General features: G+C 58.4%; 2 protein-coding genes across 2 annotated transcripts in view; one reads left to right on the top strand and one right to left on the bottom strand.

Annotated features, from left to right (window-relative positions):
* LOC114110296 (scavenger receptor cysteine-rich domain-containing protein SCART1-like) overlaps positions 1–3,736 on the bottom strand; it is a 29,520-nt gene extending 25,784 nt beyond the window's left edge. The window contains 2 exon segments of the mRNA XM_060404596.1: positions 1,553–1,616; positions 3,668–3,736. Of these exon segments, the coding sequence (XP_060260579.1) occupies positions 1,553–1,616; positions 3,668–3,736 (133 nt within the window).
* Positions 1,804–7,962, top strand: LOC101112366 (olfactory receptor 226-like). The gene has a single exon (XM_060404881.1). The coding sequence runs from the start codon at positions 6,524–6,526 to the stop codon at positions 7,487–7,489; it is 966 nt and encodes a 321-aa protein (XP_060260864.1). The 5' UTR covers positions 1,804–6,523; the 3' UTR covers positions 7,490–7,962.
* The last annotated feature ends 8,537 nt before the right edge of the window (positions 7,963–16,499 follow it).

Here is a 16,499-nt window from a genome sequence, read left to right as displayed (position 1 = left end):
AAGACGCACCATGTGAGAGCTGCGAGCCGAGTTTTATTGGGGTCAGAAGGAGAACTGCCGCCTGGGGACAGCACCTGAGACAGCGCCGAGACTGCTCCAGAGCGGCGGCGGCGGCGGTCAGTGTACGAGATTTTGGCGAAGGGGGGAGTTCAAGGCCATCAAGTGCTTATTTACAAAAGTTTCTCTGATAGTCATGAGGAGCTGATGTCACCATTAAGGAATTTAGTGATTTTCTAGATACGAAGAGATGGAAGGATGGGGATCATGAAATCAGTTCCTGAAAATATCTATCTAAAGACCTGTCCCACCAGATGCCCTGGAACACAGCGCCCCGCTTTCCACCCGGAACCCCGTCAGCCGGTGCTGACGCTCTGCAGCTGCGGCGGCACAGGGCGCCGTCTCCCCGGAGGCGGGTGGCAAATGGCCTTGTTTTTCTTCACTTGCTGGCAAATGCTCTCGGCAAGTGCCAATTTGCAGTTGATACTTGTCAATAAACAAATCACTTGTTTTTCTACATGTAAGAATAAACAGAAAATTAAGTCTTTTAAATAGCAATGCTTCATAAAAGCAACAAAAGTGTGAACTATTTAGGAATAACTCGACTGAGTGAAAAGCCGGCTTAAAGCTCAACATTCAAAACACTAAGATCAAGGCTTCTGGTCCCATCACTTCATGGCAGATAGATGGGGAAACAATGGAAACGCCGACAGACTTTATTTTGGGGGGCTCCAGAATCACTGCAGACGGTGACTGCAGCCGTGAAATGAAAAGGCGCCTGCTCCTTGGCGAACCTAGATAGCATGTTAAACAAGGGACTGAACTTGGCAAAATGATGCCGAATTTTACACGGGCCTCCCAGGTGGCCCTAGTGGTAGAGAACCCTCCTGCTGATGCTGGAGACCTGGGAGAGGCAGGCTCGATCCCCGGGCCAAGAAGACCCCCTGGAGAAGGGCACGGTCACTCACTCCAGCATTCCTACCTGGAGAGGCCCATGGGCAGAGGGGCCTGACGGCCGACATACTGTCCATGGGGTCACATAGAGTAGGACACGACTGAAGCGACTTAGCATGCAGGCACCGAACACGTAGAAACAGCCATCCCAGGCAATGCAAGCAGCTCCAAGCGGCCCTCTTTGAGTGAGTGGTCCATGTGGTTGGGGGTCTCCCACACGGGTTGGCTAGGCAGCGTGGGGCGGAAGAGCAGAGCAGGGGCAGAGAGCAGGGCACAGGAGTGGGTTCCCTCCTCCCACAGACACGGCTGGTCACAGGCCCCTCTGCCCGGCTGGCACTGGCAGGGTGTGGAAGGGAGGGTCTGTGACCAAGGGCAGAGGTGGGAGAGACCGCGGGGCTGGGAGTTCCCACACTGGGGCTGGAAGCCAGAAGCGAAAGCAGGTGGGGAGCCAGGAGGGAAGCCGGGGAGGGCTCTCGGGGTGTGGGGTGGGGTGCGGAGCTCAGCACAGCAGGGGGAGGCCAGCCCCACTTGCGGGCAGGAGGCCTCGGAAGTCCTGGGTACAGATAAGCTCTCTGTGCAGAGGCAGGAAGCCTGCCCCTACCGTGTGGCTTGTTCTCTGAGCAGGTGGAGTTGCGGCGTTTAGGTGGCTCCTGGGGAGGCAGTTCCTGTGGCAGAGACAGAGAAGGGGGCCCCGCAGGGGTGGGTGAGTGGGTGAGGCTGCATGTGGGACGGGGGCGGGAGGGTGGCTTTGGGAGTGACCCAAGAAACAGGCAGGATAAGAGGTCTTAGACAGGGGGTGACGTGAAGCCGGGGTGTCGGCCGGGGGGGTCTGACTCGGCATGGGGCGCAGGGCCCTGGGAAGCGGAGGTTGGGGAACCCTCAACCATGAGCCAAGAGGCTGTCCACGGATGCCTGGGTTCCCAAGAAGAGAAGCTCCAACCACACGCCAAGGTCTTCAACAGACAGCACGACATCCCAGGCGCTCTGCGGCCTGAGATACTCTGAGATACTGCGTGCTCACCAGGGCTCCGGGAGACACTCAACCTTGACTCAGGGATGGGGGCTGGTGCCAGGTCCCTGAGGCTTGAGAACAAGCCCTGAGCATGCAGGAGTGGGGGGCTGCTCACAAGGCCGGAGCCACGCCCCCACGGAGGTTCCAGGGGCCTCCGTGCAGGCATAGCCACAGGGTCAGCAGACAGGGCCCCCCAGGCAGGGCCGCCCAGCCCAGAGCCCACAGCTGCTCCACCCAGCAGGAAAAGAGGCGCCAGACTGAAAGGGCGCCACCCACACCATCAACAACATCCCAGTGTCCTCCAGTGTCATCAGGGCTGGCCACACTCTCGGTCACTTCGATCACCGCGAGTAGGTCAGCTTTACCATCCTCAGAACAAGGCGCGGTAAGGCCCTCGCCCACAGCAAGGGAAAGCCGGCCTCACGGGCTGACATCCCCCTCCCTGATGTGCCCACCTCCGGCTCCGCTCCTGGCCCCTGCCCGCCTCTTAGGGTTGGCCAGCTGTCCCTGTCACCCGTGGGGCCCCTTCTCTGCTCCAGCAGACACCGACGTGCCGGGCTGCCAAGGCCCACTCGTGGGGTTCCAGCACCTCCCCTCCCCTCCCCAGGGCAGATGGTCCCAGCGCCAGCTCCCCTTCCTGCCTCACAGGGGAGTCTCCGTGTACCTCCTGTGACCCCCACAGTAGGCCCCGGGGGAGCAGGTGACCGTGAGACTAGCAGGCGGCCCCAGCTCCAGCCCCTCTGCGGGGCAGCATGGAGCTCGCCCAGGACAGCAGGTCTGGGCCATGATCTGGGCCCTTCCTGCAGCCCCAGGTCTGGCCCATGCTGGGCAGGGGCTCCCGTCTGAGGCCCCTCTGCTGGCACCAAGCAGCTGCTGGGTGAAGAAAGTGTCCACTAGTCCACATACCCTACACCCATCACACCAGCTCTGGCCCCAGGAGGAGAGCGGGGAAAGCAGGTTTCCCTCTGAGCTCTGCTTCCAGCCGCCACGACTGATGGTGGATCACAGGGGCGGAGGGCCCCTGGGCGGAGGCCTGGCCTCCCCAGAGGAGCTGCGGCCGTGCAGTGTCAGGCACTGGCCCCTGGGAGGAGGGCAGGCGGGGGTGGGGGGGGCTAGCCCTGTCTGCCCCCACCTCCTCCTCCTCATCTCATGTGAGAAGGCAGGCAGTGGGGACCAAGCTCAGCCTCCCACTTAAGACTCGGCTCCCCTGCAGAAACACTTGTGCCTGGGGAGGGGGCGGTGTGGGCTCCCGGGCGCCTGCCCTTGGCCACTCTCCCCATGCAGAGAGGACCGGGGTCCCTGAGCTCCCCAAAAGGCCCAGCCTCTGCTCCTGTGACGCGGGGACCCTGAGGAGGCACCTGTTTCCACCTTAGGTGTCGCCGCCGTTCCTGACTGGAGGGGCCTCTTTGCTGCAAAGGGGCTCTGTGCCACCAGGCTCACCCTTCCGCCTCCTCAGAGCTCTGTCCTGGTAGGGACGCACCCAGATGGTTGTGGGGAACCGGACCGCCCTGGGTGGGGGGTGTAGGGGACATCCGCGGGCTGGGCGCCCAGACCTGGGTCCAGCTGAGAGCAGGCCCAGCCTGTGTGAGCCCTGGCCACCCCCACGCACCCTGACCTGACCTCACAGCCCCCGAGCCCCTCTGAGCGCCCCGGACCAGGCAGGGAGCCTCGCTGGCCGGGTCCCTGCCCCAGAGATCTTCAGACCCCCTGGCAGGGCTGGAGCGAGCCCGCCTCCACCCCGGGGACCCTGCCGTCTTGGCGCAGTCTCGGCATGGCCGAGAGCACACTGGAGCGCACCTGTGCCCACAGCGACCTAGGCTGCCCCGACTGCGCTGTCGTGAAGGGGGGCGTGTCTGTGGCTTGGGGATTACCTGTGTGTCAGAGCCGCGTCTGGGCAGGTGGCGTGGGGCAGAGGACGTCTGTCTGTGTGCCCTTGTCTGCCTGGAGGCGTGGGGTCCGCATGAACGGCGCTCTGCTGGGGCCTGTGGTCTGGGTGTGCAGGGAGCGGGCACCCGTGAATGAATCTGAGTCTGGGGCCTGCGGGCTCAGCCATCGTGTCAGGTTTGGGGAGCAGCACATTCACCGTGCATCCCGGCACAGGACAGGGACTGCGCAGGGTCTGCACGGCGTGGCCTGCGTCTCTGCTGTGTGCCTGGTGTCTGTGTGATGTTGTGTGTCTGTGTGATATGTTGTGTCTGTTGTTGTGTGTGTGATGTGTTGTGTGTTGCTGTGTGTGTGACGTGCTGTGTCTGTGATGTGTTGTGTGTCTGTGTGTTGCTGTGTGTGTGATGAGCTGTGTGTCGCTGTGTGTATCGTGCTGTGTGTCTGTGTGACGTGTCGGGTGGTGATGTGTTGTCTGTGTTGTGTGTGTGACGTGCTGTGTGTCTGTGTGATGTGTCGGGTGTCTGTGTGATGTGTGACATGTCATGTGTATGATGTGCTGTGTCGCTGTGTGTGACGTGCTATGGGTCTGTGTGATGTGTTGTGTCTGTGTGTTGCTGTGTGTGATGTGTTGTGTCTGTGTGTTGCTGTGTGTGATGTGTTGTGTCTGTGTGTTGCTGTGTGTGTGATGTGCTGTGTGTCTGTGTGTTGCTGTGTGATGTGTTGCTGTGTGTGATGTGTTGTGTCTGTGTGTTGCTGTGTGTGTGATGTGCTGTGTGTCTGTGTGACGTGTTGTGTGTGTGCATTGTGTGTGTGATGCGTTGTGTGTCTGTGATGTGTTGTGCGTCTCTGTGATGTGTTGGGTGGTGATGTGCTTGCTGTGTGTCTATGCGTTGTGTGATGCGCTGTGTATGTATGATGTGTTGTGTGTCTGTGATGTGTTGTGTGTGTGATGTGCTGTGTGTCTGTGATGTGCTGTGTGTCTGTGTGATGTGTTGTTGTGTGCGTGATGTGCTGTGTGTCTGTGTGACATGTCAGGTGGCGAGCTCTGGGGCTCCCCCTCCCACGACCCTGGGAAGCAGCCTCTTGCTCCATCTTTCAGAGAAACGGGTGCTGGCTGAAGACAGACTTTGTTCCAAGCCCCGCAGCCAGTCAGCGACCGATCTGAGCAGACGTGGCTGCCAGACCACCGGGGACCACGGTGGGGAGGGGGCCCGGGGCGGTCCGCCCAGGCCCGGCCACAGCGGGCCCAGCACCGCCCCTGCGGTCTAGCCAGGCGCCCTCCTCGGCCCGCAGTCACTGCCGCCCCCGCGGGCCGCAAGGCGCCCCAGGGTCAGGAGTTGAGTGCAGGTCCTCAGAGCTTATCCCCATGAGCGGGGGCCATGCCATGCCCCCACGGGACAGCTGAGTGGCCGGAGGCGAGGGGACAGCAGGTGAACGGAGGAGGGCAAGGTCTGAACCCAAGCAGACAGCCCTGGGGCCACACCCAGGAGCCTGGGGCTCCACTGGCCCCTGACGTCTTTGCAGGATGAAAACTGGGAGCTCCTGCCGCCTGGAGCACCCGGACACGGGGCAGAGATGAGAGGCTGGGGCTTCTGCTCCCCAGACACGCTCTCCACAGGTGACCAGCCTGCCACCAACGGGGCGTGAGTCCAGCGCCAAGCCTGGGCCCACTCAGGGCCACGTTCTGAGGCTCTTACAGTGGACACAAAGCTAAACCCAGCCACATCGCAATGACCTGAGTGGTCTGTAAATGGGTTTTGGAGGCCTGGAAGCTCACAGGAGCATCCAGAGGGCCCAGGACAGATGGAACAGGCTAACGTGGGGCAGGGGGTTTGGGGTGGGGCAGCAGGAGAAGAGAGCCAGCTGCCCGGTGAGGTGGGGTCAGGGCTGACTCTGGCCTGAGGATCCAGCCCTTCCAAGCCTGTGAGAATGATTTCCTGTAACAGGGAGGAAGCTGCCGCCAACCCGGCAGCCCCTTGACTGTCCCCCTGGGGTGGAGGGGGCGGAGACCCACACAAAATGGTCCTGCCCCAGCGCCAGGTTCAGACAGAACTGGTCAGGCGGCTAGGGCTGGACCCTGAAGGCCATGGAGGGGACCCAGGCTGGGGTCGCATCCAGGGGACCCAGGGTGGGGGGACTCGGCCCCTGGGTGCTGCTAACCCTCTGGAGCCTGCTTCTCCTCGGAAACATGTGCCCCCCTCCTGGAGTCTGCCGAGAGCTGCGGTGTGACTGTGGGAAAGCTTGGCGAGGCTGTCACTGCGGGCAGGGTGCCCTCACCTGGGGAGACAGCGAGCCTGGCTCCAGGCCTAGCCCCTCCCAGCTGCCCCACTCACTTGCCCACTGTCCCCAACCACAGGCCCTGGACCATGGCCCCCGACCCATCCCTCCCAAAGCTGTCTTGCAGGTCCCCAGGTTGGCCTCTGAGGTGTCCTGTAGGCGACCTGCTCCCCCTCCCTACAATAACCACGTCTGTCTGCCTGCTGCCAGGCAGGCTGGTGGCCCCAGAGTAGACATCTGCCCAGCGCCCACCAGGGCCTAGCAGGAAACTTGTGCTGCCGTGGACCAGGCGTGGCCAGCAGCGGGGATGTGGATGGTCAGGACCCCTCGTCACAGGGAGCTGGGCGCCATACGGGAGGCGTGACGCCTAATCCGCCACCTCTGCCCTCAGGCAGGGCCATGCAGGCCCCGTCTGCAGGGGCCAACCACTCGGAGGTGACCGAGTTCATCCTGGTGGGCTTCCCGGGCTCGCTGGGGCTCCACGCGTGCCTCCTGGCACTGTTCCTGCTGGCCTACCTGTTGACCGTCACCGAGAACCTGCTCATCATCGCCGTGGTCCGCACCAGCCCCACGCTGCAGAAGCCCATGTACCTCTTTCTCAGCAACCTGTCCTTCCTGGAGGTGTGGTACGTCTCTGTCACAGTGCCCAAGATGCTGGTCAGTCTGGTGGTGCCCGGGGCCCGACGCATCTCCTTTGCGGGCTGCATGGCTCAGCTGTACTTCTTCCTGGCGCTGGCCTGCACCGAGTGCGCCCTCCTGGGGGTCATGGCCTACGACCGTTACGTGGCCATCTGCAGCCCCCTGCGCTACCCGGCCATCATGAGCCCCGGCCTCTGCAGCCTCCTGGCTGCCGGCTCCTGGCTCTCAGGCTTCACCATCTCTGTGGGGAAGGTCTTCTTCATCGCGCGGCTGGGCTACTGCGGCCCCAACGTCATGAACCACTTCTTCTGCGACGTGTCGCCCCTGCTGAACCTGGCATGCTCCGACGTGGCCCTGGCTGAGCTGGTGGACTTCCTCCTGGCGCTGCTCATCCTGCTTGGGCCCCTGCTACTCACCGTCTCCTCCTACACGGCCATCATCAGCACCGTGCTGCGTGTCCCCTCCGCCGCTGGCCGGCACAAGGCCTTCTCCACCTGCGCCGCGCACCTGGCCGTGGTGGTCATCTTCTACTCCGCCTCGCTCTTCATCTACGCCCGGCCTCGTGCCATCTACTCCTTTGACCTCCACAAGCTGGTGTCCGTGGTCTACACAGTACTCACACCGCTGCTCAACCCCATCATCTACTGCTTGCGGAACCGGGAGGTCAAGGAGGCCCTGCACAAGGCGGTGCAGAGGGCAGCCCAGGCCCGGGGCGCCATCTCCTAGGACAGGCTCCCCACACACCCCCGGGACCCTGCCCAGACAGACGGGACCCCCTGCTGCACCGGGAGACAGTGCTGGGCAGCCCAAGGCTCTGAGAGGGAGGCCTCTGCACCATCCACAGGGGAAGGGGAGAGGACAGAGCCCCAGCACTGCGGGTGGGGGCCACGCCCACGCTTTGCCCCTTCAGCCAGCACTGTGGGGAGAGCCCACCAAGGGGGCTCGCCCTGGGAGAGCTTGCCCATCGCTGCGCCAGGCCAGGCTCCGAAACTCCGGCCGCTCAGCTATCATGGCAGCCACTAGGACGGAACAGATGTCCCCTGAGAGGCGCCTAAGCTCAGAAACTATGGGTGCGCCCCTCTTTCAAAATGGGTGTACTTTCAAATCAAATGTCTGTGAAGCAATCATTGTAAAAAGCAGAGTGAAAATACTGGGTCCCTGACTTGTCATCTAACCAATAAAGTGAGTGTTGCATGCCAGCCTGTCGCCGGGTGCTGCGAGGTGCTGCTGAGGCCGGGGGGTCAGGGAATCACGCCTGGCTGACACAGCGGAGCAGCAGGCACGGGCGGTCAGGACCACACAGCAGGGCCTCCAAGGTGCCGGGGCTCCAGGCCCCATCCTGAGCCAGCCAGCAGGCCAGGGAGGAGGTGTGGTCAGCCCCTGTGGGACGGCAGCAGTGACGGGAGGTGGGGGGAGGGCAGGCCCCAGGCCAGGCTGAGCTCACATCTGGAGACACCCCTAGGCAGTGCACGGCCTGGATCTGGGGCTCCAGACAGAAGGCGCCAGAATAAAGCCTCAGTGTCACCAGGATACAGCGGGAGCCGGACTCAGGACCGTGCCCAAGGGCAGGATGCAGGCCCAGGAAGGAAGAGGCCAGACACCACCCTCACCCTCAGAGAAAGCCTGAAGCACGCAGGCGGCGACCTGGACAAGAGGGCCAGGCGAGACGAGGCGTTTCCACTGGCTTCATCGCAGCGGGCCAGACGCCAGCGGGGGAGAGCAGGGTCTGGGGCTCGGGGAGGGGGACAGAGGGACGGCCGACCCACTCAGGGCGGGAGGAGCATGGGGACAGGCGGGCGGCCTCAGCTGGGACGGGCGCCTCCCGGCCAGCGGCCTCAGCCCTCAGCCCACCCTTTTCGTTTGAAATTTATTTTAGTTGGAGGCTAATTACTTCACAATACTGTGGTGGCTCTTGCCATACACTGACGTGAATCAGCCGCGGGTGCACACGCATCCCCCACCATGAACCCCCCTGCCACCTCCCTCCCATCCCATCCCTCAGGGTCGTCCCAGTGCACCGGCCCTGAGCGCCCTGCCTCATGCGTCGAGCCTGGGCTGGCGATCTGTCCCACACATGGTGATACGCATGTTTCAATGCTATCTCTCAACTCGCCGTGCCCTCGCCCTCTCCCTCAGAGTCCAAAAGTCTTCTTTACATCTGTGTCTCTTTCACTGTCTCGCATACAGGGTCATCGTTACCATCTTTCTAAATCCCGTGTGTATGTGTTAATAGACTGCATTGGTGTTTTTCTTTCCGACTTACTTCATTCTGTATAATAGGTTCCAGTTTCATCCACCTCATTAGAACTGATTCAAACGTGTTCTTTTTAATGGCTGAGCGACACTCCATTGTGTCTGGGTAGCACAGCTTTCTTACCCGTTCGTCTGCCAGCGGACATCCAGGTGGCTTCCGTGTCCTGCTAGTATAAACAGTGCTCAGCTGCCTCTTGTTGAGGCACGACACTGCGCAGGTCTGAGCCCCAAGACCCTGGTGGGGCTCTCCCTCCCAGACTCTGCAGAGCTGTGGGGCCCCTCCCAGGCCTCCTTGTGTGGGACCCTTGGCTCCAGCCACACCCTGGGCCCTGGCCGCTGCCCAGGACCGTTCTCATCCACTCCAACAGGAGGGTCCTCTAGGTTCAGGCCCACCACCGCCCTCAACGCCCTCACTCCAGGCAGTGCAGCTGCTGGCCCCTCCTCTTCCAAGGGCAGAGCCAGCCCCCCACCCCTCGGCCCAGCCCGGCACCGTCCTCTGCTCCTTCCACACCACCAGCCTGCAGGCTCTGCGACTGCCCTCCTGCACCCCCCCAACGGGGACCCCTGCAGGCCCACCCCGGCCCCCGCCCCTCCCCACCATCCTCCTCAAAGCCCCGTTACCCATCGGACAAAGTCCCAAAGCTGTACCAGGACCCTGCGAGCCAGTGCTCACCAGCCTCCCAGCCTGGTCCCCCAGGGCACCCCGCCTCTCCCCGCCTTCTTCCTTACAGACCAGCAGGACTTGCACACAGAGGCCCCTCAAACCGCCCCAGCTCCCAGGCGTGTCCACAGAGGTGCGTCCACCCACGACGGTCGTTCGTTCCACACACACGCCCCCATCTGAAGGGCAAAGGAAGGCGCCCTGAGGGGTCCACTGTGGGTGGGGCGGGGCCCAGGGTGGGGGGACGTGGGGTGGACCCGGCTGAGCCCGCGCCACCCCACCCTCCATCTGTTTCCTCGGACTCTGGAAACGTGTATTCCCAGTGGCTATGCCTTTCTATCTGCACCATGAAGACGCGGCTGCTACAGCAAAGGAGGCCTGCAGGCCCGGCTCTCCCACTTGCTTGTCGGAGCAGCGGCCAGAAACCAGGGGGTCTGCCCAGCGCACCCCGCTCCACCAGGCAAGACACCCCATCAGCGGTCGGGAGGCTAGCTGCCTCGTGCCAGCGCTCCGCTGCAATGCCAGCTCACGCCGGGACCGCGGCCCCTCCCCTCCCCACCCCACCCGCAGGTCTCCTGTGTCCTTTCTTCCTCCCACGACCCCCAGTGGAGACCAGCTCTCAGGCAGAGTGGACTGGGCACCATGCGCTCTCACCTCTAATTCCCCCCGGACAGTGGTAGAGGGACCCTCTCCACCAAGGGGACAACAGCAGCATTTCAGAAATGGGACCGAGGGTGCTGGCTCAGAGGAGCAGGGACCAGCGAGAAGCCTCCCTGGGGAAGCGGGGAGCGAGGCGTCCACCTGGGGGAGCGGGGAGCGAGGCGTCCACCTGGGGGAGCGGGGAGCGAGGCGTCCACCTGGGGGAGCGGGGAGCGAGGCGTCCACCTGGGGGAGCGGGGAGCGAGGCGTCCACCTGGGGGAGCGGGGAGCGAGGCGTCCACCTGGGGGAGTGGGGAGCGATGTGTCCACCTGCTCCAGGCTCACGTCTTGTTGTTCACTTGCTCAGCCGTGTCCAGCTCTTTGCGGCCCCACGGACCACAGCACACCAGGCTTCCCTGTCCTTAGCCATCTCCCAGAGCTTGCTCAAACTCATGTCCACTGAGTCAGTGATGCCATCCAGCCATCTCATCCTCTGTTGTCCCCCTCTTTTCCTGCCTTTAATCTTTCCCAGCATCAGGGTCTTTTCCAATTAGTCGGTTCTTCACACCAGGTGACCAAAGTATTGGAGTTGCAGCTTCAGCATCAGTCCTCCCAGTGAATAGTCAGGACTGACTTCCTTTAGGATGGACTGGTTGGATCTCTTTGCAGGCCAAGGGACTCCCAAGAATCTTCCAACACCAGAGTTCGAAAGCATCAATTTTTCAGAGCTCAGCCTTTTTTATGGTCCAACTCTCACATCCATACATGACTACTGGAAAAACCATAGTTTGACCAAACAGACCTTTGTCTGCAAAGTATGATAGACTTCGTCTGCTTTTAATACACTGTCTAGGTTTGTCACAGCTTTTCTCCAAGGAGCAAGCGCCTTTTAATTTCATGGCTACAATCGCCATCCAGTGATTTTGGAGCCCAAGAAAATAAACTCTATCACTGTTTCCACTGTTTTCCCATCTATTTGCCATTAAGTGATGGGATCAGATGCCATGATGTTAGTTTCTGAATGTTGAGCTCTCAGCTGGCTTTTTCACTCTCCTCTTTCACTCTCATCAAGACATTCTTTAGCTCCTCTTCGCTTTCTGCCATGAGGGTGGTGTCATCTGCATACCTGAGGCTGTTGATGTTTCTCCCGGGAATCTGGATTCCAGCTTGTGCTTCTTCCAGCCCAAGCGTTTGGCATGATGTTCTCTACATATGTTAATAAGCAGGGTGACAATACATAGCCTTGACATACTCCTTTCCCAATTTGGAACAAGTCTGTTGTTCCATGTCCTGTTCTGACTGTTGCTTCTTGACCTGCATACAGATTTCTCAGCAGGCAGGTAAGGTGGTCTGGTATTCCCATCTCTTTAAGAATTTTCCACAGTTTGTTATGATCCACACAGTTGAAGGCTTTAATGTAGCTCACTAGGGGCTGAAAATGGGGGGTTAGGGAAGGCGGCAAAGCCCAGTGTGACCCTTCAGAACTCCAGAGACAGAGGCCCAGGGAAGACACATCCGGACATCTGAGGGAAAGAGAGGCCCCAGCTCTGGCCCTGGTCCCTCCAGACCGGAGCTCGGGCAGAGCCTCTCTGAGGAACCATCCTACACATGCCCAGAACCAAGGACACTCATGTGGGGCGTGCCAGCCCAGAGACGCTTCCTGAGCATGGATCGAGGACTTGGCTGGGAGATCGGACGTCTAAACAAGAGTGCCAGAGCCTCAGAGGAGACCCAGGCTGGAGAATCAAGCACTTCAAATCAGCGCTTTCCTGGAGGACAACCAGATACGGGGAGTGAACCACGTTTTAATCTCAAAAGCACCAAAGGGACAAGGCTCAGTGAGGAACTGCCAGGCTGGGGGTCGCAGGCGACTGGTGTCTGGCAGAGGTGCCCTGACTCAGCCCTCAGGCAACTGAGGCCCCACAGGCCCCACTGACACAGAGACCCTGCAAACCCACAACCTGCCTGGGAAGCGGCAGCGCGCAGGGGGTGAGGGTGATTCGCACAAGGCCCAGCTCCCTGGGGCCCAGGACAATCAGAACACCATGTGCAGACTTTGACCTCGGCAGGATCACAGACAACCAGCACCACCACGTGTCTGGAAGAAGTAAAAACCAACAAAAATCCCTCCTGGAGGAAGACAACATCAGAGTAAGCGCCAGGCATCCCTTCACATTTTGCTTCAACTGTAATCGTCAGCACAAAATCAAAGACGCTCAGGCGCGAGAGGAGGTGGAAGACCCCGAGCAACGGCCAGGGCCAGACGGGGGAGTTCCACCTGGAGACAGCTGCACTCGTGAGACCCAAGGAGGCGAGGCGAGCAGCAGCGGGCAGACACAGAGGCTGAACAGCCGCGGACGTGACGCGTGGAGGGCGCTCCTCGGACACAGAGGAGGGCGAGCTCGTCCAGTGCACGAGGAACCCGCGCAACGCGGACCCACACTCCCGACGCACGCGGCCCCACTCAGGGGAACGGAAGGCGACACAAAGTGTGTTCCCGACGGCAACAGAAGTAAAATGAAGCTAACGGAAGAGGAGGACGTCTGGGAAGCCCCCAGCTACTTGGAAACAGCACACTTCTAAGTGACCCGTTAGTTAGACAAGACATCAGAAGAGCAATAAGAAAATGTTTTTAAATCAATATAAAAACACAACATATCAAACATTGTGGGATTCCCCTAAAGCAGTACTTAAGAGAGAAATTCACAGCATCAAACACCTATGTTAGGAAAGAAGAAAGGCCTTAAATCAATGAGATCAGCTTCCATATGAAGAAACCAGAAATATAATAATAAACTAAGCACAAAATAAACAGAACAAAGGAAATGATAGAGGTCAGAACAGAAATCAGTGAAATGAAACATGGGGCGGTGGGAGAGAGAAAGAAAGCCAATGAAACCAAAAGCTGCTTCTTCGAGGGCATCGATAAAATTGATATATTTCTACTCAAGCTGATCGGGAAAAAGAAGACGCAAATTAAAAATACCAAGATTGAGAGTGGCGACATCGCTACATATTCTTCAAAGTGTAAGGAAACATTACAAACAACTTTGTGCCAATAAATTTAACAGCTCAGATTAAATAAATAGCTTGAAAAAACACAAAGTACCAACACACTAAGAAGAAACAGGGACCCTAAGTAGCCCTACGTCAGTTAGATTCGCAAATAGAAGCTTCGCCATACCCCCAAAAAAAGTTCAGGAGAGATGGCTTCACTGGTGAATTCCCCAAAGCATTTAAAGGAAAACTAATGCACAAAATTCTCCAGAAAACTGAAGAGCAGGGAATACTTCCCAGCTCATTCTATAAGGCCGGCTTCCCTGGTGGCTCAGAGGGTAAAGCGTCTGCCTGCAGTGCAGGAGACCTGGGTTCAATCCCTGCATTGGGAAGATCCCCTGGAGAAGGAAATGGCAACCCACTCCAGTACTCTTGCCTGGAAAATTCCACGGACAGAGGAGCCTGGTAGGATATAGTCCATGGGGTCTCGAAGAGTCGGACATGACTGAGCAACTTCACTTTCACCTTGATTCAGAGGCAAAAGAGATATTTAAAAAAAAAAAAAAAAAACGAAAGCTACAGGACATATTTCTCCTGAATATACACACAGCCTTTCTAAACAAATTCTAACCCATAGAATCCAACCATGGACACAAGGCATAATGCATCAGGCCCAAGTGTGGCTGGTCCTAACATTTGAAAATCAATTAATGTGACTGATTCCAGATCTTAAAATAACAACAGGCTTTAAAACATCGACAACATAATGACAGATTTTAAAGGCGAAACCGTACAATCATCTCAACAGATGCAGAAAGTCGTGACAAAACTCATTCCTGGAAACCTTCATCCCCGGAAGAGGCTCTCAGCAAACTACTGATAGCTTATGACACACGTGCTCGGTGCTGCCAGACTCACGGCTCCGAAGGAGATCTAACTCTGGGACCAAAGACAGTCTCAGTCACTCAGAACTTTGTGTAGATCTCATTTAAAGTGGAAGCGACAGAAAAAGCTGACACAGACATCAGAAGGGGGCAAGAGAGTACCTGCCTCACTAGTCTAAGTGGGGTTTTGTATACTTCTCAGCCAGCTGCTGAGAATAGACAGAAAATACCTTGAGGCTGTGAGAACTTTGCCCAGACCCTTTCCCATAACATACATCCTGGGATGACATCAGCACAGGATTAATCAGAAGGGAGGGTAACACAGAGCTCAAGGCTGCAGGCGTTTTGCTGAGGCCTTCTTCCACAACATTCATCCAAAGTTCAAAACAGAGGCAAGTCCTTGAACAAGAGATACTGGTGCCTGCAAGGCCTACTTGTCTAAGGCAAAAGAATGAAAAATAAAGAATGTTTACATCCTCCTTAAAGGGGCCTTAGGCTTGGACTCCTTACCAACCTGCCTAAGTTAGCTCTCTCACCACCAACACGAGAACCCCTCCAGTTCAACAAAGCGCATCTGCAGAGTACCGGCCCCAGCACCAAGAACGGGCCGGGGGTCTGCGCCCACTGCCCCCAGGCCACGCTACTGGAGGGTCTCGCCAATCCCGCTCTGCGGGAGAGAAACACAAGGAGTCCAGGCAGGAAAGGGACAAGCTGTTCACAGCTGACACATCCAGCAGAAGGGACGAGGAAACGGGACCATGAAACAGTGAGCAATAAGGCTGCAGACACAGGCCAGTATTCAAAGTCAGCTCTATTTCTATATGCCAGTAACAAGCAATGGAAACTGAAACCGTTTTCGAATGTCTCGAGCAGGTCAATCTTACCAAAGATGTGGAGGGGCCACGCACGGAACCACAGGGCGACGTGGAGGAAATCGAAGGCCGTAGTGGCGGAGGTGCAGCCACACTGTCTCTTTCAAAGACTCAATATTGTTAAGATGACAATCCCCCCAAACTCATCTGTGGATTCAGTGGCCACGGCTCTTGGCGGAACTAGTCTCCGCTCGACCGTGGGGCTGAGGCCCGTCTCCCCCCACGGCTGCGCTCCGCTCCAGAAGGCCGCGGGCATGAGCCCCGCCAACGGCGGCAGGTTGGCCCGGAAAGCGTCGCGTCACGTGGCGTGGCTGAGGGGGGACTGATCGCACGGCCTTCCGTTGTCCTCTGAACATCAGCAAAGATGAGCTGGAGAGGAGCCGGGCGCACTCGGCAGCCCGCAGCTCCTCCGCCCAGACAGCTCTGGCCGACTGCGCACCCTACCCTTCCACTCTTACCTTGTAAAATGTGCTTTTATTCAAATTCCAGAAGAAGGGACTGTAAGGTGAATTCTAACAAAAGTAAACCTTGTCTACTGGTAATGATGAAACTGGTGTTACTAGGAAGAAACTTCACACCATGTGAGGGCAAGGTGTGATGTCTCTCTTTAAAATGCTGTCTTTAGAGCGTTTCTTGTAACACTGGCAACTAAGTCCGGGTTTTGTCTGTGACCAGCAGCAACTCCTGAGACATGCCTGCACTGTGCGCCTCAAGCAGACAGGACCTGCCTCCTCCTCCTGTGTCAGTACCTGATACAGTGTGCCCAGGACACAGCCAGACACACTTGCCCATTAGCTGGCCAAGGACCTGGCTCCGGGTGCGCAGGGCGCGGTCAGGTTCCCTCCCTCTCTCAGGAAGCGCGGTCTGGGAGCAGGGGGCCAGCCCAGGCCCCATCACCACCTCCTTTTCCCCTTCTTGAAAACGCAGGTGCAAACAGCGCTGCTGACTATGAGCGCCGCGTGCCCGGCAGGGCTGCAGCACTCACTCACTGCAGGAAGCTCACAGCCGCTGACACGGACGCCTCTTCCCTCCCAGCTCCGGGCACCTCCATTCTGCTCTGCTGCTGTGAGCGAGACTCCTGCTGATGCCTCATGTGAGTGGAGCCAGCACCGTCTGCCCTCTGTGTCCAGCTTACTTCACTGAGCACGACGTCTTCCAGGGTCATCCATGTTGTCACTAACAGCAGGATTTATTTCTTTTTTAAGGGTGAATAATAGGCTATTATATGCACAGCAAAGAAAACCATCAAGTAAATGAAAAGACAACCTAGAAAAATACTTTGCAAATGACAGCCACTGTGGAAAAAGCATTGCACTTCCTCAAAAAATTAAAAATAAAACTACCATATGATCCAGAAACTCCACTCCTGAGTGTATATCCAAAACAGAACAGACACATACACCCCAGTGTCCACAGCAGCTCTCCTCACA

Source organism: Ovis aries, chromosome 22 (assembly GCF_016772045.2).
Source record: "Ovis aries strain OAR_USU_Benz2616 breed Rambouillet chromosome 22, ARS-UI_Ramb_v3.0, whole genome shotgun sequence".
NCBI lineage: Eukaryota > Metazoa > Chordata > Mammalia > Artiodactyla > Bovidae > Ovis > Ovis aries.
The sequence above is the reverse complement of the archived record's forward strand: the minus strand, read 5'-3'. Positions and strand labels throughout refer to the sequence as shown.